The sequence below is a fragment of the Budorcas taxicolor genome, chromosome 11 (assembly GCF_023091745.1).
Source record: "Budorcas taxicolor isolate Tak-1 chromosome 11, Takin1.1, whole genome shotgun sequence".
Taxonomy (NCBI): domain Eukaryota; kingdom Metazoa; phylum Chordata; class Mammalia; order Artiodactyla; family Bovidae; genus Budorcas; species Budorcas taxicolor.
In genome coordinates, this window is record NC_068920.1 from 103143606 (window position 1) to 103169981 (window position 26376).

The 26376-nt window shown below is 38.4% G+C and overlaps 1 protein-coding gene across 1 annotated transcript in view; it reads right to left on the reverse strand.

Annotated features, from left to right (window-relative positions):
- Positions 1 to 26376, reverse strand: part of PUS10 (pseudouridine synthase 10) — a 73230-nt gene that overhangs the window by 44599 nt on the left and 2255 nt on the right. Inside the window, exons 2-3 of the mRNA XM_052649462.1 lie at positions 25364 to 25627; positions 24563 to 24649 (exon numbers count right to left, since the gene is read on the reverse strand). Coding sequence (XP_052505422.1) covers positions 24563 to 24649; positions 25364 to 25627 — 351 coding nt within the window. The remainder of the gene's footprint in view (positions 1 to 24562; positions 24650 to 25363; positions 25628 to 26376) is intronic.

Consider the following 26376-nt stretch of genomic DNA (forward strand, 5'->3'; position numbering starts at 1 on the left):
CAGTTCAGTCACTCAGTCGTGTCCGACTCTTTGCGACGCCATGAATCGCAGCATGCCAGGCCTCCCTGTCCATCACCAACTCCCACAGTTCACTCAGACTCATGTCCATTGAGTCGGTGATGCCATCCAGCCATCTCACCCTCTGTCGTCCCCTTCTCCTCCTGCCCCCAATCCCTCCCAGCATCAGAGTCTTTTCCAATGAGTCAACTCTTAGGGTTGTTATTGTATAAAAAAAGTATTTCTAACCTCACAGATGAAACAAACAGGACAGTACGCTCTGATCTTAGTAATTTGTTTAATGTAATAAATAAAAATAATGTAATATAATAATAATTAAAATGAAACAAATGCAAAAATTACATTTTAAAAGTAAGCAAATATATTTTGATTTCTTGGTAAAGAAGAGCAAATTCAGGTATATATTTTTGCTAATTCTATAAAACACATAATGAGATTTGTACCCAGAATGGGGACAGTGGGAGTGTAATTGGAAATCTGGAAGCTGGAAAGCAGAGGAGTGGTAAGAGACAAAGACACATATACACACAAAAAAGCTGAATCCTAACCAGGCAGAATGGGAAGCTGATACTCTGTGACTAACAGAAGTGTGAGGAGTAAACACCATCACGGAATTCTCAAAGTTGGGATAGAAGGAAGAAAAAGGAAGATTGACTAAAAATCTGTTTGAAAAAGACGTAGACCCTCAAATCTACCATACCACTCCATTCAGCCAGGTGAATGCCCCTCCCTAACTCCTGTAAAAGGCTAGTTATTTTTCCTGTAGAAGGTAAAATGAGGGTCTTTTCAATGTGGGTTATGAGTCAAATGAAGAGAAATGACACCAGATGGCAACTTGGATCTCCAGGGAATGAGGAGCACTAGAAACGGTAAATTTGTGGTAAATATAATAGGTAGGTGTCAGGCCTCCCAGGTGGCTCAGTGGTAAAAAATCTACCTGCTAATGCAGAAGACACAGGCTGGATCCCTAGGTTGGGAAGATCCCTGGAGGAGGAAATGGCCACCCACTCCAGTATTCTTGCCTGAGAAATTCCATGGACAGAGGACCCTGGCAGGCTATAGTCCATGGGGTCACAAAGAGTCAGACATGACTAAGCAACTGAGCACATTGTTTTCATCTCTTCTTTTAAAGATACATTTTCAGGGCAAAAATTGTAACACAGTATTGTAGGGTTAAAACGTATATGGACATAACAAATATACAACAATAATACTAAGAACAGTAAATATAAATATGTTGTAAGATTACAATATTTACCTGATAGAGTTAGGATAAAGATGCTTATTATAGTCCCTAGAGCAAAGGCTGGAAAATTTTTACGTAAAAGAGCAGAAAGCATACATCTTAGGCTTTGCAGAACATAAGCATCTAGCACCTCATCAACTCTGCTGTTGCTGAGTTGCTCAGTCGTGTCTGACTCTTTGCAACCCCTTGGACTATAGCCCACCAGACTCCTCTGTCCATGGGACTTCCCAGGCAAGAATACTAGAGTGGGTTGCCATTTCCTTCTCCAGGGGATCTTCCCCACCCAGGGATCGAACCTGCATCTCCTGTGTTCGCAGGTAAGATTCTTTACCACTAAGCCATCAGGGAAGTCCACAATCAACTCTGCTATTATAGCACAAAAGGAAAAAAGCCTAAAATAAACTATCTAAGCTCCCAATTATAGGAAACAGAAAATGAAGAACAATTAAAGGCAAAATAAGTAGAAGGAAGAAAACAATAGAGAATAGAAATCAATGAAATATAAACATATATAGAGTAAATCAATGAAATCAAATGCTGGTTCTTTGAACAAATCAATCACATTCATTGGTAAATCTCCAGCTGAATAGCTCACAGAGGAAAAAAAGAGAAGACACAAATTACACTGTCATGGAATGAAACATTAAGTGATAAGAAGGGAATATTGTGAAAAACTTTATGACAGTAAATCTGACAATGTAGATGAAACAAATTCCTCAAAAGATACAAATTAACAAAATTGACACAAGATGCAATAGGAAACTTGAATAACCCAATATCAACTAAAGAAAATGAATTTGTAATTTTAAAAAAGGGTCAAATATCCTAAGGAATCTACAACAAAACTATTAGAGCTATTTTTAAAAGTTTAGCAAGATTTGTAGTTACAAGTCTGCAAAAACCAATTATATTTCTATAGATCAGCAATGAAAAATTGGAAAATGCAATAAAACTCTAATTCCACTAAGAAGAGCACCCAAAACAATGAAATTCTTAGGGACAAGTTATTTAAACTATGTGTGAAATCTGGACAACTAAAAACTATATACCATTGTTGAAAGAAATTAAAGATCAAAATACATGAAAAAATATACTACATTTATGGGTTAAAAAAATCCAATATTTTTAAGGAGTCAGTTCTTGTCAAATTTATCTATGCTGCTGCTGCTAAGTTGCTTCAGTTGTGTCCGACTCTGTGCGACCCCATAGACGGCAGCCCACCAGGCTCCCCTGTCCCTGGGATTCTCCAGGCAAGAACACTGGAGTGGGTTGCCATTTCCTTCTCCAATGCATGAAAGTGAAAAGTCAAAGTAAAGTCACTCAGTCATGTCCGACTCTTAGCGACCCCATGGACTGCAGCCTACCAGGCTCCTCTGTCCATGGGATTTTCCAGGCAAGAGTACTGGAGTGGGGTGCCATTGCCTTCTCTGAAATTTATCTGTAAATTCAAGCAATTCCAGTGAAAATTTAAGCAAGTTTTTTTTTTTTTTAAGAAATTAACAAGCTGATTCCAAAATTAGTATGGAAATGGAAAGTACCTAGAATAGTCAAAGCAAAGCAAATTTTAAAATGGACAAAGTTCAAAGCCTTATGCTATATGTTTTTAAGACATACTATAATGCCATAGTAATCAAGACAGTATAGAACTGACATAAAGAATGGGCCAATGTCAATGGAAGAGAATAGGGAACAAATACATTTATATACACATTCAAGCACACTGTCAGTTTATTTTTGACAAAGGAAGGGAGAAAATCAATGGGAAAAGAAACAGGAGATGGTACTAGGGGAAAAAACTCATCAACCTTTACCTCACAATACAAGAAAATTTAACTTGGAATGGATCATACATCTAAATATAAAAGCTAAATGTAAGAAACTTTTAGAATAAAACACAAGAGAAAAATCTTCGCAACCTTATAGTATACAAAGATTTGTTAGCCAAGACACAAATAACATGAATCAGAAGAATGAAAAGCTGGTGAACTGGACTTAATCAAAAGTAAAAACTTCTCCTCTTTGACAGATACCATTAAGAAAACTAAAGAGCAAGCCACAATATGGGAGAAAATATTGGCAATATATTTATAATACAAATTTGTACAGGAAACATGTTAAGAACTCTTACAATTCAATGAAAAGAAGACAATCCATCTCTTTTAGATGCACAAAATATCTGTTAAGAAAGCCAAATGTGAAGAGTCTTTACAAAGATATATGATTGGCAAGTAAGCACATGAAAAGATGCCCAGTATCATTCAGTTCAGTTCAGTTCAGTTCAGTCACTCAGTTGTGTCTGACTCTGCAACCCCATGAATCGCAGCATGCCAGGCCTCCCTGTCCATCACCAACTCCCAGAGTTTACCCAAACTCATGTCCATCGAGTCGGTGATGCCATCTAGCCATCTCATCCTGTCGTCCCCTTCTCTTCCTGCCCCCAATCCCTCCCAGCATCAGGGTCTTTTCCAATGAGTCAACTCTTCGCATGAGGTGGCCAAAGTCATTAGTCATTAGGAAAACAAATACACAACCTCTACACAATCACTAGAATGTCTCAAATGAAAAGGAAGGACAGCAACAAGTATGGACAAGGATGTGAAGCAAGTGGAATGCTTATACACTGATGGTGGGACATAAACTTAAACTGATAAATCCACTTAGAAAAATCATTCAGCAGTTTCTTATAAGGTTGAGCACAAAGCCACCCTATGACCCAGATATTTCACTTTAAGGTAGAAAAATGATGACATACAGCCACACAAAGAATTGTCCATAAAAGTAAATCTATAATATCTGAAAGTAGATCAGTAGTTGGCTAGAGTTGGGAGTGGAAGCACTGCAACAGGCACAAGAAACGTTTCCGTATGTTGGAAATGTTTTATATCTTGATTTTGGTGATGGTTACTTGGATATATTCATTGATCAAAATGCAGTAAACCAGTTTTTAACCAGGTACAGTTTACTGTTCATAGTTATAACTCATAAGTTGAAACATATACATGAAAGGAGATACCATTAACACTCACTGAAATACCAAAATTAAAAAAACTCAATACTGGGACTTCCCTGGTGGTCCAGTGGCTAACGCTCTGTACTGTCAACACAGAGGACCTGGGGTTGATCCCAGGGCTCAGGGAAATAGATTCCACATGCCACAACAAAGATCAAAGATTTTAGGTAGGACAACTGAGACATGGTGCAACCAAATAAATAAATACTTTTTAAAAAGACACAATACTAAGAGTCAATGATGATACAACATAACTGCAACTCTCATTCACCGTTGATGGGAATGGAAACAAGTAGAACCTCTTTGAAAATTGTTTGGCATAATCTGGTAAGCTCAAAGAAATGTATTCCTTATGACTCAACAAATTTAGCCACAGGCATATATCATAGATGAACTCCTGCATGTGTGTAAGATAAGCTATGAGAATGCTGATGGTTTCACTGCTGAAAGTAGCTCGAAACTAGAAATGCCCTCAATATCCATTAATAGTAGTATGAATAAACTGTAGTATATACATGCAACTGAATACTGTACAGCCATGATAACACAGTACAGTTTCACATGGCACTATGAATGGATCTCTTCAAAAATAAAATCAAGTGAAAGAAGCCAGACAAAAGATTTATCACGTTATGATTCCATTTTATATAAAGTTCAAGATCACATCCATTTCAATTCTAGCTTGAGGTGTAAAGACAATGGTTACCTATGAGAAGAAGGAAGGGGTTAAATGCTGATGAATACAAAAACAGTAAATTACTGAAAAGAAAATGAAAATATTTAACCTCTGTGTTTTCTATGAGGCAATTACTTAAAATGTGAGAAATATGAAAGATAAAACAAACTAGAAAAAGACTCTAAGATATCCAACAAGCTATCCAACATACCTACTATATCACAAGCTCAGAGAAAGAAATCTCTATGCTAATTGATATTGTTTATCTGAACACTCACTCTGACTCATTACACTATACCTATAGTGAGTGTGATTAAAAGCTCTTCAGAAGACATGTGTGGTGCATCTTAATCTTATTTCCAAAATAACTCAAGTTGCATCATGAATAAAAATGTGATCCAACAGAAGTGCCCTGATTATATGTCTTCATTTTAAAAAATCTTTTGAAATACCAATTTAGCATTCATTACTGATTTACTCACTAGGACTTGAGCGTACATGCCCACTTTCTTCATCAGGAAAGAATTTCACCTTGATAGGTAATGCTTTCAGAAATATGATCCAAAGTCTCACCAAAATCACTCTCCCATGGTTTTTAATAGAAATTTATAGTGATAATACCAAAAGAATATTATATTATTAAAACACATAACACCAGCTTCATGGAAAATTTAAATCCTAAATGAGAACTGAAATCTAAATGGAAACTATTTTATGATTCTTTTTTATTTACTTATTTTTTAAAATTTAAATTTATTTATTTTAATTGGAGGCTAATTACTTTACAATATTGTATTGGATTTGCCATACATTAACATGAATCCACCACTGGTGTACACGTGTTCCCTATCCTGAACCCCCCCCTCCCACCTCCCTCCCCGTACCATCCCTCTGGGTCATCCCAGTGCACCAGCCCCAAGCATCCTGTATCCTGCATCGAACCTGGACTGGCGATTCATTTCTTATATGATATTATATATGCTTCAATGCCATCCTCCCAAATCATCCCACCCTCTCCCTCTCCCACAGAGTCAAAAAGTCTGTTCTATACATCTGTGTCTCTTTTGCTGTCTCGCATTCTTTTTTAATTGCAATAAATTGGTATATAACATTATATAAGTTTCAGGTGTACAACATTATAATTTGACATCTGTATATACTACAGAGTGATCACTACCAAAAATCTAGTTACCATCCATCACCACAGTTTGGCCCCTTCACTCATTTCACCCACCCTGCAACCCTCTTTGGCTCTGATAACAACCTATCTGTTCTCTGTATCTGTGGATGTGTTTTTCTTTTGCTTTATTTGTTCATTTGTTTTTTCTTAAGTTCCACAGGAGTTAAATCATACAGTTTTGTCTTTCTCTTATTTCATTTATCATAATATCCTCAAGGTTTGTTCATGTTGTTGTAAGTGGCAATATTTTATTCTTTTTATGGCTGAGTAATATTTCATTGTGTATTTATATCACATCTTCTTTATCCATTCATCCTTCAGTGAACATCTAAGTTGTTTCCATATCTTGGTTATTGTAAATAATACTAAATGAACATAGTCAATAGTGAAGCTGGATTTGTCTGACTTCAGGCTGCTACCAGGTCCCTCTTCTTGGACATTTGGATATACACATGACAAAAGAACATCACTGAAAAGCCTAACTGACATGTCCGATAATAACTCTAATTATGGAGGGAATAACATGATAATTCATTATCACACAGGCTGAACAACTGTCTTAAGATCAAAGGAAAATCAGAAGTGGCTCCTCACAAAAATGACTGGAAATTCCTCTATAATAGAGATATCTGCCTTGATAAAATATTTTATTTAAAACCTCTTCTGTACAGTTAACTGATAACAAAACTTGAATACAATCATGGTGAGGAAGTGCTAAAAAATATAATGTTAATTTTACTTTCAAAGTTGTAGTCTTAGAGAATCACCAAATAAACTGTTGGTTTATCATCATGCTTGTTAAATTTTATATATATATATATATATATTGTTTAATCAAGAATCTTTTCATTAAGTTTGAAGATAATGGCCCTTTTGAGTGTGAAGATCAAAACCTAGACGAGGTCTCTCCTGTAAACATAGATATACAATAACCTACTTCTGATATCTAGCTGACCAAATCACATTATAGGCAGTAAGTAGGGCATGGAGTATGCATGCTCAGTCGTGTCCAGCTCTTTGCAATCCCATGGACTGTAGCTCACCAGGCTCCTCTGTCCATGGAATTTTCCAGGCAAGAAATACTGAAATGGGTTGCCATTTCCTTCTCCAGCAGATCTTCCTGACCCAGGGATCAAACCAGAGTCTCTCGAGTCTCCTGCGTCAGGAGGTGGATTCTTTACCATTTCCACCACCAGGCATGGCAATAATCAAAAGCATATACTTTGGAGCTGGATCCATGGGTATTAAATCCTAGCTCTGTTATTTATTAGCAGTGTACCTTTGAGTTTCAGTTTCATCATCTATAAAATAGAGATAATAACCTCACCTACTTCACGGGGCTGTTACAATTAAATGAGACAGCATAGGCAGCACGCCATCCTACAAATACTAAACGGTGGCAGCTACTGCTCCCTGTGTTCCCAGGAAAGGGGTGATATCTTGCTGCTCCTAAAACATCAGCACACATTGTGGTGTGGCTGTTTCACAAATAAATTATCACTTTATATACATATATATTATACATATAAATTATTATGAGTGATTTCTCAGGAATAATAATTTAATAGCTGAGAAGTACTAAGTCTAAAACAACGGAGCTGATCTCAGCAGAAAGGGTAACTGAGATGACTTCTCTATGTAACAAGAGAAACTCCAATCTGAAAAAGGCAGAGTCTAATTTAGAAGTTCCCTTTTTTCTGAAATTTAGTCCACTCAGCCACACAGTCCTAAAACTGAATGAAAAGAAAACGTTTGACAAGGAAATAGTTGGTAAGTAGCAATGTGCTAAGTAGCAACAGCATTCAATGGGGAAATAGAAAAAAGATGTGCTTTATATCTTGTATTCCTATTTAATTCTTTTATATAACCATTTCTCACTATAAAATTTAAAGATGCAAAATGTGACAATTCATGAGAATAAGACCATGCAAATTAGAACAATAAATTTCAAAATTTCAAGGCTGCCTAATGCTCTTAACACCCTCTGCTCCCTCTCGACCACCCACACTGGTGGATTGGCCACAGCAACCTTTTCTTTCCCATTGCCTCCTCTACCAGTGCTTAGCTGGGTCAGGCCGAGAAAAAAGCAAAGCTTGGAAGTAACCATATGCATCTTCAAGTATTTAAACATACATCTGAATACTCTGCCAATAGCATTCCTGAATCCAACATGCATTCTATTTTTGTGGTGGCTTTTAGAATTAGTCTTGATCCTAGTTCTATTGCACCATGCCATCTCATTCCCAGGAATGTGATTTGTTCCTCCTTGCTACAAGCCTCAGTGACCTTAGGAAAGGGCTTTTGCTTTATTTGTTGGCCTCCCTGCACCTTATCCTCCAACTGGGAGTTATTAAACCATTCAATACTTACTCTTACTCCCTGACAGCTGGACTCCTGACTGCTCAGCCTAACCAGAACTTGGGTTCTGTACAAACCTTGACTAACCACATGTCACTCATCCTTTCTCCCTGGGAACACATGTCCCACTTGTAGATCGAGTAACAGAATCCTAAACTTGCTCCCATGTCCAGTCCCAAGGCCCCCAGTGCAACACCTCTGCCTGGATTGTATCATTCTTGTGTCCCCTGACCTTTTTCGAGTGCATGATTTAACAAGGGCAGTAGTTAGGAAAAGGCAATGCCCATAAAGCCAAGGTAGTTAAGTAAATAAAACACACCTAAATATAAAAGATGGAGAGACAACACAGATTAAAAACAAAAAAAGAGCATGAATCAAGGAGACACATCCAAATTCCAATAAATGTGACACATTGGACAAGCTTTGGTTTTTCCCTCTTCCCATGAGATGAGATGACTAGTGAGGTAATCCCAATCACCCAAACATATCCTCTTTCCAATTCACAGACACTGGGGATCTGTTAAATTTTCAGATTGAAAAGTTGGGAACTGCTGGCTCTCCATTAGAGATTCTCCACTAGAGATTTTAATGCATTTACACCTGGGGTGGTGGCCTGACCAGACGTTCATATACTGATGTGCTCACAGAGGCATGCTATTGGGGTTACCTTTTATAAGGAAGATGGGTTTCAGTTGATGCCTGTCCTCTGAATGGTTTAAAATGCTGCAGCCTATGTATGCAAAACATTAGCAAGGTTATTTCCCCCCAACCCATCCATAAAGAGTACTGAAAAATCTTTAAGAGGCAGAGACAGTGATTGCTATAATTTTGCATGTTTTTCAATGCCTCAATCAGCAACCTTGTAAAAATGCATTGCATGGATAAATGGATCATATAGAGATCGCAGCACATGCTACCTAACTATTCCAACCAAAAAATAAAGCTACAGATTCTGGAAACTCCTTAGTAAACCTAGAAAATTTGTCGATTGAAGTGAACCTTAAATTGGTGTTATACTAAATGGTGGGTAAGAAAGAACAAGAAGTGATTTAGGCAGGATGTTTGTCATACAAATAAAAATTGAGAAATCATGAAAAATGAACAAAAAGTAGAAAATATGCATGTTAAATGAGAGTTGGGTTGATGAATGGAGAGAGCCAGCTTAGGCCTGTATATACAACATGAACTTGAAACTGTATCTCTCTGTACTTGAAGTCAAAGAGATACCATCAAATTCTGTTCTATGAGCTAAACGTAATTAGAAAAGGCACTGCCCTTTAGACAAACTAAGCACATGAGTCAATTATAGAGGGTAAAATTACTGGAGTGTCCAGTTAAGAAAGATCCTAGGTTAATGATTGGGAGTTTAAGAAGCTTAAAGCTCAACATTCAGAAAACGAAGATTATGGCATCTGGTCCCAGCATTTCATGGCAAATAGATGGAAAAAGTGGAAACAGTGTCAGACTTTATTTTCGGGGTCTCCAAAATCACTGCAGATGGTGATTGCAGCCATGAAATTAAAAGACGCTTACTCCTTGGAAGGAAAGTTATGACCAACCTAGATAGCTTATTCAAAAGCAGAGACATTACTTTGCCAACAAAGGTCGGTCTAGTCAAGGCTATGGTTTTTCCAGTGGTCATGTATGGATGTGAGAGTTGGACTGTGAAGAAAGCTTAGTGCCGAAGAATTGATGCTTTTGAACTGTGGTGTTGGAGAAGACTCTTGAGAGTCCCTTGGACTGCAAGGAGATCCAACCAGTCCATCCTAAAGGAGATCAGTCCTGGGTATTCACTGGAAGGACTGATGCTAAAGCTGAAACTCCAATACTTTGGCCACCTCATGCAAAGAGTTGACTCATTGGAAACGACTCTGATGCTGGGAGGGATTGGGGGCAGGAGGAGAAGGGGACGACAGAGGATGAGATGGCTGGATGTCATCACCGACTTGATGGACGTGAGTTTGAACTCTGGGAGTTGGTGATGGACAGGGAGGCCTGGCGTGCTGCGATTCATGGGGATTGCAAAGAGTCGGACACAACTGAGTGACTGAAGTGAACTGAACTGATAAATACACCCAAATTTTTGAACATGTGCATTTTTAGGACAAGGAAGTCATTACTTTCTTTAGATTCTTAATGAGGTAACATTACAAACCAGTTAAGAACCCACAGGCTTAAAATTCAAAGTCTTTTGCATACCCATTTGTCAGAATTTAAGGAAAAAAAAAAAACAAACAATTTTGTACTGCTTTTAATTTTGGCTAATTTCCCAGGGTTATGTATAATTTATAGTACTTAGTGCAAAGCCTGGGGCTATTACAAAGTATAACAAATGAAAGGGAAGGGAAAAGGTTTTGAGTTGACAAAATCCAAACTATATCAAGTTGCATATAGAGAAGTAGCTGTTTCATACAACCAAAGTAACATTTAAGGGACACTAAATCCATTCAAAGTCAACAGTAATAAGGACCTACTGTATGCATCGCACAGGGAACTCTACTCAATACTCTGCAATGACCTATGTGAGAAAAGCATCTAAAAAAGAGTAGATATATGTATGTGTATAACTGACTCACTTGGCTGCACAGCAGCAACTAACACAATATTGTAAATCAACTCTATACCAATAAAAATGAAAAACAAAGCAAAGTCAATAGCAAACAACTGTTTCCCACATGCCGCTCCTCTGGTGGGGCCACTATGCCAAAATGATAGTACCATATTGCCCCCTACTGGACTGGACTGGGAAAGATAAACCTAAACAGGACTTTTATATTAAAGCACTAAACTTTTTTTTTAACTGTTTACTTTTAAAAGGACTTAATTGGAATGCTCTTTTCCTACAATTCAAGTTTAATCTAATATTAGCATAAGTCTAGGTTATTCATTCTATTGTAATTTTATTATGGCAATAATTAAATGTGATGGAGATGTTTAGAGGAATCAATCACTAACATAAGGGAACACTATATTTTTCTAAAAACTATACAGGATCTTATAGTTTAAAAAGGCTGAGCAAAGTCTCTAGTCTAACCAACTATATGGTGCACATCTCTGCCAAGTAGTTGCCCAGCGTTGGTTTACACATTCTGGTGACAGAAAACTCACCGTACCTGAAAACAGGATAATTCCACTTAGGGCTGAAAATTACTCTCTCTCTCCAGGAGAAAACCCCTCAAATATTTAAGCAGAGCAAATTTATCCCCCTAAATCGTCTATTCTCCAAACTAAGTAACACAAGTTCCTTTGGCAGCAGCTCCTGCAACTAGGGGTCAGATGTCTCCACCATTCCAAATACACTCATCTAAATGTGTGTTTGCTTCCACTGCTGCTATTATAACAAATTCCTGCAAATTTCGTGATTTAAAACATACATTTAGTATATTAGTATTCTTTAGGTCAGAAGCCTGACACTGGTCTCACTGTATCAACAGGGCCACATTCTTTTCTGGAGGCTAGGAAGACCTGTTTTGTTGCCTTTTCTAGCTTGTAGAAACCACTCATTTTCTTTGGCTCATGACTCCTTCTCACTATCTTTAAAGGGAGCAACAGTGCATCTCTCTGACCATTCTTCCACAATCACCTTTTCCTTTTACCACCATCTCAGCCAGGAAGGGTACTTTTAAGGACTCACATGATTAAGTTGAGCCCAACTAGAAAATTCCTGGATGGCTCAGCAGTAAAGAATCTGTTTGCCAATACAGGAGACTGTGGTTCGATCCCTGGGTTGGGAATATCCTCCAGAGGAGGAAATGGCAACCCATTCCAGCATTCTTGCCTGGATAATACCATGGGCAGAGGAGCCTGGCGGGCTATAGTCCAAAGGGTGGCAAGGAGTTGGACACAACTGAATGAGCACACTGAGTCGTGTCCGACTCTTTGCGATTCAAGAGTTGATCCAAGAATTCTCCAAGCCAGAACACTGGAGTGGGTAGCCTTTCCCTTCTCCAGGGGATCTTCCCAACCCAGGGATCAAACCCAGGTCTCCCGCATTGCAGGCAGATTCTTTACCAGCTGAGCCACAAGGGAAGCCCATAATTATGGATAATCTCTGTTATCTCTCGGAGAAGGCAATGGCACCCCACTCCAGTACTCTTGCCTGGAAAATCCCATGGACAGAGGAGCCTGGTAGGCTGCAGTCCATGGGGTCGCTAGGAGTCGGACACGACTGAGCAACTTCACTTTCACTTTTCACTTTCATGCATTGGAGAAGGAAATGGCAACCCACTCCAGTATTCTTGTCTGGAGAATCCCAGGGATGGGGGAGCCTGTTGGGCTGCCGTCTGTGGGGTTGTACAGAGTCAGACATGACTGAAGCGACTTAGCAGCAGCAGCAGCAGCAGCTGTTATCTCTGCATCCTTAATTTTAATGACATCTGCCAAGTCCCTTCTTTTAAGGTATGGATACATATTCACTAGTTTGGGGGATTAGTACATGGACTACTACAAAATGCATTCCCATCTGTATTTGTTCCTCATAAAGTAGAACATTCTATCTGAATGTGGGACTCCAGGAATGACCAGCACTGAGTGAAAAAAGGACTGTCATTTTAACCTTTGCAAATTGTTGTTGTTCAGTCACTAAGTCCAACTCTTTTCGACCCCATGGACTGTAGACTGCCAGGCTCCTCTGTTCTCCACTATCTCCCAGAGTTTGCTCAAATTCACATACATTGAGTCAATGATGCTATCTAACCATGTCATCCTCTGCCGCCCCCTCCTCCTTTTCCCCTCAGTCTTCCCCAGCATCAAGGTCTTTTCCAGTGAGTCAGCTCTTCTCATCAGGTGACCAAAGTATTAGAACTTCAGCTTTAGCAAGTCTTTCCAGTGAATATTCAGGATTGATTTCCTCTCGCATTGACTGGTTTGTTCGCCTTGCAGTCCAAGGGACTCTCAAGAGTCTTCTCCAACACTACAATTCAAAAGCATCGGTTCTTCAGCACTCAGTCTTCTTTAGGGTTCAACTCTCATATCCATTACTGGAAAAAAACCACAGCTTTGACCATACTGTCCTTCGTTGGCAAAGTAATGACTCTGCTTTTTAATATACTTTCAAGGTATGTCATAGCTTTTCTTCCAAGGAGCAAGCATCTTTTAATTTTATGGCTGCAGTCACCATTTGCAGTGATTTTGGAGCCCAAGAAAATAGTCTGTCACTGTTTCCACTTTTTCCCCTTTCTACTTGCCATGAAGTGATGGGACCAGATGCCATGATCTTAGTTTTTTGAATGTTGAGTTTCAACTCAGCTTTTTCACTCTCCTCTTTCACTTTCATTAAGAGGCTCTTTAGTTTCCTCTTCACTTTCTACCATTAGAGTGGTATCATCTGCATATCTGAGGTTGTTGCTATTTTTCCTGGCAATCTTGATTCCTGCTTATGATTCATCCAGTCCAGCATCTCACTTATATGTACTCTGCATATAAGTTAACATGACAATATACAGCCTTGCCATACTCCTTTCCCAATTTGGAAGAAGTCAGTTGTTACATATCCGGTTCTTTTGCTTCTTGATCCACATATAGATTGCTCAGGAGACAGGTAAGATGGTCTGGTATTCCCTTCTCTTTAAGAATTTCCCACAGTTTGTTGTGATCCACACAGTCAAAGGCTTTAGCATAGTCAATGAAGGAGAAGTAGATGTTTTTCTGGAACTCCCTTTCTCCATGATTCAGTGAATGTTGGCAATTTGATCTTGGTTCCTCTACGTTTTCTAAATCAGCTGTACATCTGGAAGTTCTCAGTTCATGTACTGTTGAAGTCTGGCTTGAAGGAATTTCAGCATAACATTGATAGCATGTGAAATGAGTCCAATTGTGCCATAGTTTGAACATTCTTTGGCACTGCCCTTTTTTACAATTAGAATGAAAACTGACCTTTTCCAGTCCTGTGGCCACTGCTGGGTTTTCCAAATTTGCTGACATATTGTGTACAGCACTTTAACAGCATCACCTTTTAGGATCTGAAATAGCTCAACTGGAATTCTGTAGATTTGTTAGTAGTAATGCTTCTTAAGGCACACTTGACTTCACAATCCAGGATATCTGGCTCTAGGTAAGTGACCACACCATCACAATTATCTGGGTCATTAAGACCTCTTTTTGTAGAGGTCTTTTGTGTATTCTTGCCACCTTTTCTTAATCCCTTCTGCTTCTGTAAGGTCCTTACCATTTTCTGTCCTTTATCATGCCCATCCTTGTATGAAATCTTCCCTTGATAGCTCTAATTTTTTTAAAGAAATCTCTAATCTTTCCCATTGTGTTGTTTTCCTCTGTTTCTTTCCATTTTTCATTTAAGAAGTCCTTCTTATTTCTCCTTGCTATACTTCTAATATCTGGACTGAAATCCAAAGAGCTTATCTAATCACATCCATAATTCACATTGGGCTACTAACTAAAACCCCTAAGCCTTGCTATAAACAGAGCTCTGAAGCTACTCCTGCCTCATCCTTTACTTGGCAGTTGTTTTTCTAAACACAAGTATAAAAACATACGTTTAATTCTATTAAATTTTATCTTGTTAGATTCTCCCTATTCTTGAGATCTTTTTGGACCTCAATTCTAACAGTTAACCTGTCTGTTATACTCTCAAGTCTCTGTCATGTACAACTACAGTAAGTGTTCCTCATCATCACATGTTCCATCATCAATGACAGAAATCATGAACAGGACAAGGTATGAAAAGAGTCTTATAGCACACCAGAAATGTCCCTGAAGTTTGGTGATTCTTGAATTCTAATATGTACCTAACTTGTGGAGGGGCTTCTCTGACCCCTCTCCAGAGATCATGATTTAGGAGGTCTAAGACAAGGCCTACCATGTTTTCGACATCTTTCCTAAAGTGAGTTTCAAGTGGTTGATCTGCAGGGCACCTTTGGAAAAACATCCAGTCTGATACCAGTCATTAATCAGCTCCTTCTGGGTATGACCAAAATCCACCCAACTGTTTTCACATCCTGGTCACATTTCCTGCCACTTGTTAGGAAGTGACCATGGGAAAGAAACCTGATCAAATGCCTAGTCCCAGTCATACAGGTGCTACTGCATTCCCCTGTTCTACCAGTCCTGGTTCGGGAAGATCCCCTGGAGAAGGAAATGGCAACCCACTCCAATATTCTTGTCTGGGAAATCCCATGGACAGAGGAGCCTGGTAGGCTACAGCCCACGGGGTTGCAAACAGTTGGACACAACTGAGCATGCACAGACAAACCAGTCCCACTAGACTGCAAATGCAAAAAATAACACAGACGTGACTTGACTTTAGTGAATTTGTTCAACTAAGTTTTCCTTATCCTCACTGTCCACAATTTACTCTTTAGTTTCTGATCTAGAATCTTGTCGGGCTTTTAGATTCAAGGTCACCAGTTGGTAGGTAACAAAACCAACTTTCCTTAGCTTTGGAAAGTTACAACTGCCCTCATCTGTCTCCAGACATTTGGAAAATCTGCTTTTGAAACCTCTCAATGGTCATGGAGGCTGCAAGTTTCTTCTCAATCTATTCTGGAATGTAATTCATCCAGATCTGAACACCTGAACCCATTTGGAAATGCTTAACAATCTGGAATGGGGACTGGGGACTGGGGAAACAGACTCTTGGAGGGCACAAACAAAACTCTGTGCACACCAGGAGCCAGGAGAAACAAGCATAGTCCCCACAAGAGACTGAGCCAGACTTGCCTGTGAGTGTCCAGGAGTCTCTGGCAGAGGTGTGGGTCGACAGTGGCCTACTGAGGGGTCAGGGGAACTGAAAACAGCAGTGCATGCACAAGTCCTTTTGAAGGAGGCTGCCATTACAATCCTCACAGTGACCATAGTTTGGCCTGGGCCAAATTAACAGGGAGGGAACACAGCCCCACCCATCAACAGAAAATTGGATTAAGATTTACTGAGCACGGCCCTGCCCAGTTTCCCCCACAGTCAGTCTCTCCCATCAGGAAGCTTCCATAAATCTCTTATCTATCAAAGGGAAGAGAGAAACTAATCAAACTGATCACATGGACCACAACCTTGTCCAACTCAATGAAACTATGAGACATGTCCTATAGGGCCAACCAAGACAGATGTCACGGTAGAGAGGTCTGACAAAATGTGGTCCACTGGAGAAGGGAATGGCAAACCATTTTAGTATTCTTGCCTTGAGAACCCCAAAAACAGTATGAAGAGGCAAAAAGATAAGACACTGAAAGATGAACTCTAGGTGTCCAATATGCTACTGTAGAAGAGTGGAGAAATAACTCCAGAAAGAATGAAGAGGCAGAGCCAAAGTGAAAACAATGCCCAGCTCTAGATGTGACTGGTGATGGAAATAAAATCCAATACTATAAAATACAATATTGCATAGGAACCTGGAATGTTAGGTCCATGAAGGAAAGCAAATTAGAGGTGGTCAAACAGGAAATGGCAAGAGTGAATGTTGACATTTTAGAAATCACTGAACTAAGATGGACTGGAATGGGTGAATTTAATTCAGATGACCATTATATCTACTATTGTGGGCAAGAATCCCTTAGAAGAAATGAAGTAGCCATCATAGTCAACAAAAGAGTCTGAAATGCAGTACTTTGGTGCAATCTCAAAAATGACAGAATGATCTCTGTTTGTTCCCAAGGTAAACCATTCAATATCACAGTAATTCAAGTCTACACCCCAACCAGTAATGCCAAAGAGCTCAAGTTGAATAGTTCTATGATGACCTACAAGACCTTCTAGAACTAACATCCATCATGGGGGGCTGGAATGCAAAAGTAGGAAGTCAAGAAATACTTGGAGTAACAGGCAAGTTTGGCCTTGGAGTACAAAATGAAGTAAGGCAAAGTCTAACAGAGTTTGCCAAGGGAACACACTGGTCATAGCAACACTCTCTTCCAGCAACACAAGAGACAACTCTATACATGGACATGACCAGATGGTCAATACCAAAATCAGACTGATTATATTCTTTGCAGCCAAAGATGGAGAAGCTCTATACAGTCAGCAAAAACAAGACCAGGAGCTGACTGTGGCTCAAAATTCACACTTAAATTGAAGAAAGTAGGGAAAAACCACAAGACCATTCAGGTATGACCTAAATCAAATCCCTTATGATTATACAGTGGAAGTTACAAATAGATTCAAGGGATTAGACCTGATAGACAGAGTGCCTGAAGAACTATGGACGGAGATTTGTGACACTGTACAGGAGGCAGTGATCAAGATCATCCCCAAGAAAAAGAAATGCAAAAAGGCAAAAATGGTTGTCTGAGAAGGCCTTACAAATAGCTGTGAAAAGAAGAGAAGTGAAGGGCAAAGGAGAAAAGGAAAGGTATACCCATCTGAATGCAGAGTTCCAAAGAATAGCAAGGAGAGATAAGAAAGACTTCCTCAGTAATCAATGCAAAGAAATAGAAGAAAACAACAGAATGGGAAAGACTAGAGATCTCTTTAACAAAATTAAAGACACCAAGGGAATATTTCATGCAAAGATGGGCACAATAAAGGACAGAAATGGTATGAACCTAACTGAAGCAGAAGATATTAAGAAGAGATGGCAAGAATACACAGAAGAACTATACAAAAAAGATCTTCATGACCCAAATAACCACAATGGTGTGATCACTCACCTATAGCCAGACATCCTGGAATGAAAAGTCAAATGGACCTTAGAAAGCATCACTATGAACAAAGCTAGTGGAGGTGATGGAATTCCAGTTGAGCTATTTCAAATCCTAAAAGATGATGCTGTGAAAGTGCTGCACTGAATATGCCAGCAAATTTGGAAAACTCGGCAGTGGCCACAGGACTGGAAAAGGTCAGTTTTCATTCCAATCCCTAGGAAAGGCAATGCCAAAGAATGTTCAGAGTACTGCACAACTGTACTCATCTCACACACTGGCAAAGTATTGCTCAAAATTCTTCAACTTAGGCTTCAATAGTACATGAACCGAGAACTTCCAGATGTTCAAACTGGATTTAGAAAAGGCAGAGGAACCAGAGATAAAATTGCCAACATCCACTGGATCATTGAAAAAGCAAGAGAGTTCCAGAAAAACATCTATTTCTGCTTTATTGACTATGATGTCACAGCCTTTGACTGTGTGGATCACACAAACTGGGGAAAGTTCCTCAAGAGATGGGAATACCAGACCACCTTATCTGCCTCCTGAGAAATCTGTATGCAGGTCAAGAAGCAACAGTTAGAACTGGACTTGGAACAATGGACTGGTTCCAAATTGGGAAAGGAGTACATCAAGGCTGTATATTGTCATGCTGCTTATTTAACTTATATGCAGGTTGAGTCATGTGAAATGTTGGGCTTGATGAAGCACAGGTCAGAACCAAGATTGCCGGGAGAAATATCAATAACCTCAGATATGCAGATGACACCACCCTTATGGCAGAAAGTGAAGAAGAACTAAAGAGCCTCTTGATGAAAGTGAAAGAAAAGAGTGAAAAAGCTGGCTTAAAACTCAACATTCAAAAAACTAAGATCATGGCATCCAGTCCCATCACTTCATGGCAAATAGATGGGGAATCGATGGAAACAGTGGGAGACTTTATTTTCTTGGGCTCCAACATTAGTGCAGATGGTGACTGCACCCATGAAATAAAGAGACACTTATCCTTGGAAGGAAAGCTATGACCAACCTAGACAGCATATTAAAAAGCAGAGATATTACTTTGCCAATAAAGGTCCATCTGGTCAAAGCTATGGTTTTTCCAGTAGTCATGTATGGAGTGAGAGTTGGCCCATAAAGAAAGTTGAGCACTGAAGAACTGATGCTTTGAACTGAGGTTTTGGAGAAGACTCTTGAGAGTCCCTTGGACTGCAAGGAGATCAAATCAGTCAATCCCAAAGGAAATCAGTCCTGAATATTCATTGGAAGAACTGATACTGAAGCTGAAACTCCAATACTTTGGCCTCCTGATGTGAAGAACTGATTCACTGGAAAAGACCTTGATGCTGGTAAAGATTGAAGGCAGGAGAATGGATGACAGAGGATGAGATGCTTTGATGGCATCACCAACGTGATGGACATTCTCAAACGCAAGCTCTGGAAGTTGGTGATGGACAGGGAAGCCTGGCGTGTTGCAATCCATGGGGTGCCAGACACAACTGAGCAATTGAACTGAACTGACCATGTGGAGCTTTCATTCTCTTAGCGGTGACCATTCGACCCTTATCATTTGCAAGTCATTTTCCCTGGAGAAGGAAATGGCAACCCACTCCAGTATCCTTGCCTGGAAAATTCCATGGATGGAGGAGCCTGGCAGACTACAGTCCATGGGGTTGCAGAGAGTCAGACATGACTAAGCGACTTCACTTTCACTTTCCTTAACAAACAAAATAGGATCTTCAGGGTTCTGCTTTCTTTATATCATGCATCAGCAGTATACCCTCAGTATCAAAAAGCAGATCTATTCCCCTTTCCATCACTTTGTTGATCTAAATATAACTTTAAGTACCCTGAGTCTTCCTTAGCAATTCTTGCAAGTTTGTGCTCATTTTTCCATTTGCTATTATTATAGATCTAAGCCTCCTTCTACATTTGCCTTAATTTGACTTCACCTTTTCTATATTTTTTAAAAATTGATCTCAGGCTGGTAAAATAAAAACAAATTAACTGTTGGAGTTGGATAATACACACATACGATTCATTAGGTTAGTCTTATTACTTCTGAAACTTATCAAAGAAAAAAGTCAAACAAATATATAAATACAAATGTTTATACACACACACACAGAAAGTGAGAGAAGATAGCCTCCATTTTTTCTTCATCGGGATGTACTTTTCTCCGTAAACATTATTTTATTGGTTGGGGTAATTTGCTTTTTTTTTTGGTCATGCCTCATGGCTTGCACGGAGAAGGCAATGGCACCCCATTCAGTACTTTCGCCTGGAAAATCCTATGGATGGAGGAGCCTGGTGGGCTGCAGTCCATGGGGTCGCTAGGAGTCGGACATGACTGAGTGACTTCACTTTCACTTTTCACTTTCATGCATTGGAGAAGGAAATGGCAACCCACTCCAGGGAGAATCCCAGGGATGGGGGAGCCTGGCGGGCTGCCGTCTATGGGGTCGCACAGAGTTGGACACGACTGAAGCGACTTAGCAGCAGCAGCAGCATGGCTTACAGAATCTTAGTTCCCCAACCAGGAACTGAACCCAGGCCATGGTAATGAAAGCACAAATCTTCATACCTGGACTGCCAGGGAACTCACACGGATAATCTGGCTTTAACTAAAATCTGAATTGCACTTTCTTTGAATTTCCCAATCCTTTTATTTTCCAGCCCAGATTCCTATGCCAGTTTTTCCTTGACTGCCTTTTCCTCTTAACTGTTTGAAGTCTACATATCAAAAGTCTAGTATATATTCTAATTACGCCTACTTCTCCCATCCTATCAGGAATACAAATTTTAAAAGGTTTTTTCACTTAGGAGTAGATTAGTTCCCCCATTATCCTTTAGAGCAGTGGTTCTCAACGTGTGGTCCTTATAGCAGCACCAACATTGCCCAGGAGCTTGTTAGAAATGCAAATTCATGCGTCCCACTCACCTACTGTATCAGAATCCCTGGGGATGGGGCCTAGGAAACTGATTCCTATGCACATCAAAGTTTGAGAACAACTACTTTAAGAAAGTAAACTGTTCCAATTCAAAAGTTGTCAAGACAATGTGCCTTAAATTGTGATTTCCACCAAGTGCCTTAACACCAAAAGTCCCTCACAGTACTGCATACTTTCATGACTCTCTTCATGTGTGCAACTCATCACTTCTGGCCTTGACCAAGGGACATACAACACAGTTCCACTCCTGTCATTGATGCTGTTTCTCTTTTTATGCTTCTCTGGGTGTTCAGCATCCTTCCACTTGCAGGATCTCAGATCTCAATGCATGTACATAATTTCTTGCCACATCACAATATTACATCTCTCCTTTAAACAAATCTGAATCTTGCAAAAAAAAAAAAAAATCCTTCCATAGTTACATTCAAGTGGTAAGGCCAATTTCAGAAAGTCACCATGATAGCTAAGAGATATTTCTTACTTTCTCTTACAACCAACTTTATCATCCAAATTTTGTATGCTGTTATGAAGTGAACTCCAGGAGTTGGTGATGGACAGGGAGGCCTGGCGTGCTGCAATTCATGGGGTTGCAAAGAGTCGGACACGACTGAGCAACTGATCTGATCTGATCTGATCTGATGGAGGCTTTGGAGCATCTAAGTATTATATCCAACTAGCTTCCATATTGTTATCTTCTGTGAATCCCTGGATACGGTCTCCATTTATTCCGTTATCATGTTTTACTTGATGTCTAACAGGTGTTTTTGTCAGTTCATCACTTGTTTTTCCACTCTTTAGCAATGCTAGTCTATAACTGTCCTGACCAGACCAACTAGTCCAGCTAGTTCCTAGGAAAACATGTACAGGAACTGTACTCCATCCCTCCCTCCATATTCTCCCAAACTCAGTGAACATGATGGTGATTATACTAGATGCAAGTTTTTCTTCCAGAGCTTTTAAATTAGTGCTTTTATAATGATGATAAGCTAAAACTATAGCTTAGCCAGAAAGGAACTGGTAGGGCCAGAAATATGGAAGAGTGAATATAAATTTAACAGTTTGATTTTTAATTAAAAAAAAATTCTTTATTTAAGCTCATCCCTTTCCTAGGTTCTTCTGTAAAATATAATAAATACCACCAGGCTAATGAAAAATTCTTTGCTTTCAAATCAATTTATCTGTGATCATAATTTTCTTCTTTAGAAGTAGGAAAAAAGGTGAATGATTTCAACTGACTCAATTGTATATTCCAACATGAATTATGAGATAACCAGCATCAGTGAATAGCACATAGGTTAATAGTTAATTTTAGATACAGACAAATAAGTTCCAAGTTTTATAAGATCTAAGCTGACAACATAGAAGAAACACGGCAATCGAGATGCACAAAATTTATGTTTAAAATACAAGAATATTCTGAAGATGTATAGTTTGTTTAAATTGGGTCGAGTAACAAACAAGTTAACTAGTTTGAAAAGCAATTTATATCCCACTTGGCTAATAAAACATAACTCAAGTCCAAAGAAGTAATAAGAGATAGCAATAAAAGTAAGTATCAAAACAGAATAATAAAAGAAAATGACACAGTGAACCATAAACATGATTTGCTGAAAATATCTGGGTTGCAAAAACAGTATACTGCAAACTTGTGAATAGTTATCATTCTTAAGAAAATATGGGTAAAAATATATTACTCATTAATACAAAGGAAAAACTTTATACACTAAACTGTGGAAATGTATTAATACATTAAATGTATTAATGTATTAATTCCCCAATAATTGGGCTAGTTATATATTTCTGCTAAGAGTTTAATGATTAAAAATCAATTATAAAAAGCAAGAAGAGTTTATGAAGAATAATTCTACTTTTTATTTAAAGAAGCATCTTCTATTTCTAATATGGAATATAAATACTTCATAAGTATTCAACAGATATTAAGTTAAGAGTGTTAAAAAAATCACGTATTTGGTAAAAACGGACACTACAAATTTTAATGTAAAAATATAAACATTCAGATGAAGAGGTTGGTAGCAAGATATATAACCACACTTAGAAAATATATTTCTTTTCCTATCTCTGTTACTCAAATACTGAAACTTTTTGTCAGTCAGTTAGCTTTTCAAAGTCTGTTTTTCTCTACCAGAATTGGACCGATCAGTGAGAAATGCATTGATGACTGACTAGAAAATCACTTTAAGTGTTCATGAACCTTGGTATCACATCAGCATCCCCTTTACTCTTCCATTTGCTCTGTTATCTTGTCATCAGCAGAGATACTACTGAAAATCACTCTCCTCTTCTTCACATCCCACCTCTTCTCTATCATTTATTCAGCTTCAACAAGTCTTAAGTTGTTGAAGTATGGCTAATAAACATACTCACCCAAAGAAAGTGATGGTACAGACGAAGGTGAAGTTTTGGGATTCTTGGGGAAAAGATACTTCATACATACAAATGGTTGTGTTTACAGCTCGTTTTAAGTTAAGATTACAAAGGTCATTCTCTCTATGCTACATTTAACAGTTTTAGGAAAGATAGCTTTGTTTTCACATCAGTTTCTACACACAGGAATGTCACGATAATGCCTGCTATTATTTTTTTCACTTACTAAAGAAAAAAAGTTAAAATAAAGTACTTTCTCTCCATTTTTCCATTGACTAAAAGAGGTGTCACCTTTTTATATTTTACTTTGGAAGAGAAGGCTCATCAAAATTAAAATGACCTTAGCCTAGGACCATTATAAAACACATACATTTGGCCCCAAAGATCTCTGAGTAGTAGTAGTAGTAATGAAAGTCACTCAGTCATGTCAGACTCTTTATGACCCCATGGACTATACAGTCCATGGAATTCTCCAGGCCAGAATACTGGGGAGCCTTTCCCTTCTTTGGGGGATCTTTCTAACCCAGGGATCACACCCAGGTCTCCCACTTTTCAGGCAGATTCTTTACCAGCTGAGCCACAAGAGAAGCGTAAGAATACTGGAGTGGGTAACCTACTCCTTATCCAGAGGATCTTCCCAACCCAGGAATTGAACTGGGTTGTCCTGCATTGCAGGCAGATTCTTTACCAGCTGAGCCACAAGAAAAGCGTAAGAATACTGGAGTGGGTAACCTATCCCTTATCCAGAGGATCTTCCCAACCCAGGAATTGAACTGGGTTGTCCTGCATTGCAGGCAGATTCTTTACCAACTGAGAGGGAAGCCCCAAAGATCTCTGAAGTCCTGGTTAAATCTCTTTGACCACCATGTCTCACACAGAGCTAATGCTCAATGAATGTCGCTACTGAATAAGGACCTTTAAAAAAGATGGCAATCCTGTGAGGGATAGACTAACTTGAACCAATAGTTCCTTTTTTCATTCATTCACTCAACATTATTAAACATTTATAATTATATAATGCTTTCAGTCATTCAATAAATACACAAACTGTGAAAACATAAGATGGTAAGGAATATTTATACTTCCCTATTTTTTAGGAATTCTGTTGCATACTTCACCTATTGTTTTATGAATGTAAATGACCTTACCTCTCTTACAGATAGCTGCGGTGGGAAGGAGACTGACAATACCAAGTTGGTGAATTCAAACCCAGAGGCCTCAACCTTTTGGCACACCTAAAAAAGTATTACATAGAAAGTATTTTTTATTTCATAAAAAAAGTGTTATACAGATTTCTAATAATTGCTGAAAATCTTATAGGAATCTTCATAACTTGAATTTTTGGTCCAAGAGACAGCACTGCAAAACTTCTAAACTTTTGAGTAGGAAACTCTCAGAAACACCCTGAAATCAAATATTTGATATCACGAGGCACCAAAAGAGCCAGGACTGACCTGCAGAACAATCTATCGAATGTCAAAATACTTTTCTATTAAGTCACCTGATAATTCAGAAAGTGTTTTAAACAAAATAAAGCCAAATAGGCACTCTTAACACCTGGCAACAAAAAGCAATCTCACCTTCAATCATGTACCTTTCACAAAGCTGTAATACTCATCTTTTCTAGACATGGAGAGGTCTCAAAAAGAACTGTTTCTCTAACTCCTTAGCTATGTTAAACAGCAAAAGGGAAACTGCCATATTTTGTTCAATTAAACAGCACTCATAACAGAAATACATGAATAGATACTTCATTGATTTTTTTCAGACATGTTGATAAAAAGGTAATTTGAGAATAGTAGACTTCGTTTTTTAAAAAAATTAAGAAAATATTCCAATGATCCATTTGTGTGAAACAAGTTAAAATGAATGGCATTCTTCCTTTGGATACAGGCCTTAGAATAGAAAATCTTTATATATTACACATTAATAAAAAAAAAACAGTGTACCTTTTTAATGAACTCTTTTTCACAGAAATCTTGAAGAATTCCTAGGCATACATTGCATACATTTAAATTCGAGTTCTTGGAAGAACTGCTTCCATCTTCAGTCACTGAGAGCTTTCCCTCTCCATTTTGACTCAGACTGTCCATCCCATCAATCTGATCTTCTGGTTCCTGGAGTCGAATTTTCTTAGGAGGTGGGTTTGGAATTTCAGAAACTAATTCATCTTCTTCAGCTTCCAGAAATTTTTGTAGTTCACTGAGCAACTCCTGAAAAGTTAATTAAAAAGAAAATATAATGACTCTTTGACAATATCCTTAACAGGAATGAAAATTATGATATCTCATAGACTTATACAATGCTGATTTACATCAATTCTGGAGCAACAGTTTGTTTTATTAACCAGCACTGGCTTTCAGGAGAATTTAGAAGAGATTTACCTAGTTCCTATAATATGTGTGTGAATATTTTTTCAAAAGGGTTTCATACATCAGTGGAACTAAATTCTTAAATCTGAGATGGAAAAGCTCCATTAACAAATTTACTAATTTGATTTGTAGTTCTGTTTTGATTGATGAATGATCATTCACTTGCTAATTTCAGCAACACAAACAAACAAAACAAAAAACTTCAATTCTAATTATTAACAAGTAGAAATGCAAACTGAATTTCCATTCATGTTAGGTTATTTAATAATCTCACAACCATGAAAATCTCATGTGTACAATGTTTAATATGAAATCTAAAAAATTAGATTAAAAGTCTACTAAGTAAAAATAATTTCAAGGCAATCAACTACACAAAGGTAAACAGATGCTGGCAATGCTGAAATTTGACATCATAATTACATACCACTAAGAGGCAATTATTGAAAAAAGCTCTTTACTACATTCTGGTTTCCCTAATTTTTATCATTCTTAGTATCGGAATGTAAATTGTGGCACTGGTTTCAAACATTCTCATATTTCAGACATTCCACTCATCTAAATATTCAGAGGACTTTTCTTCTGTTTTTTTT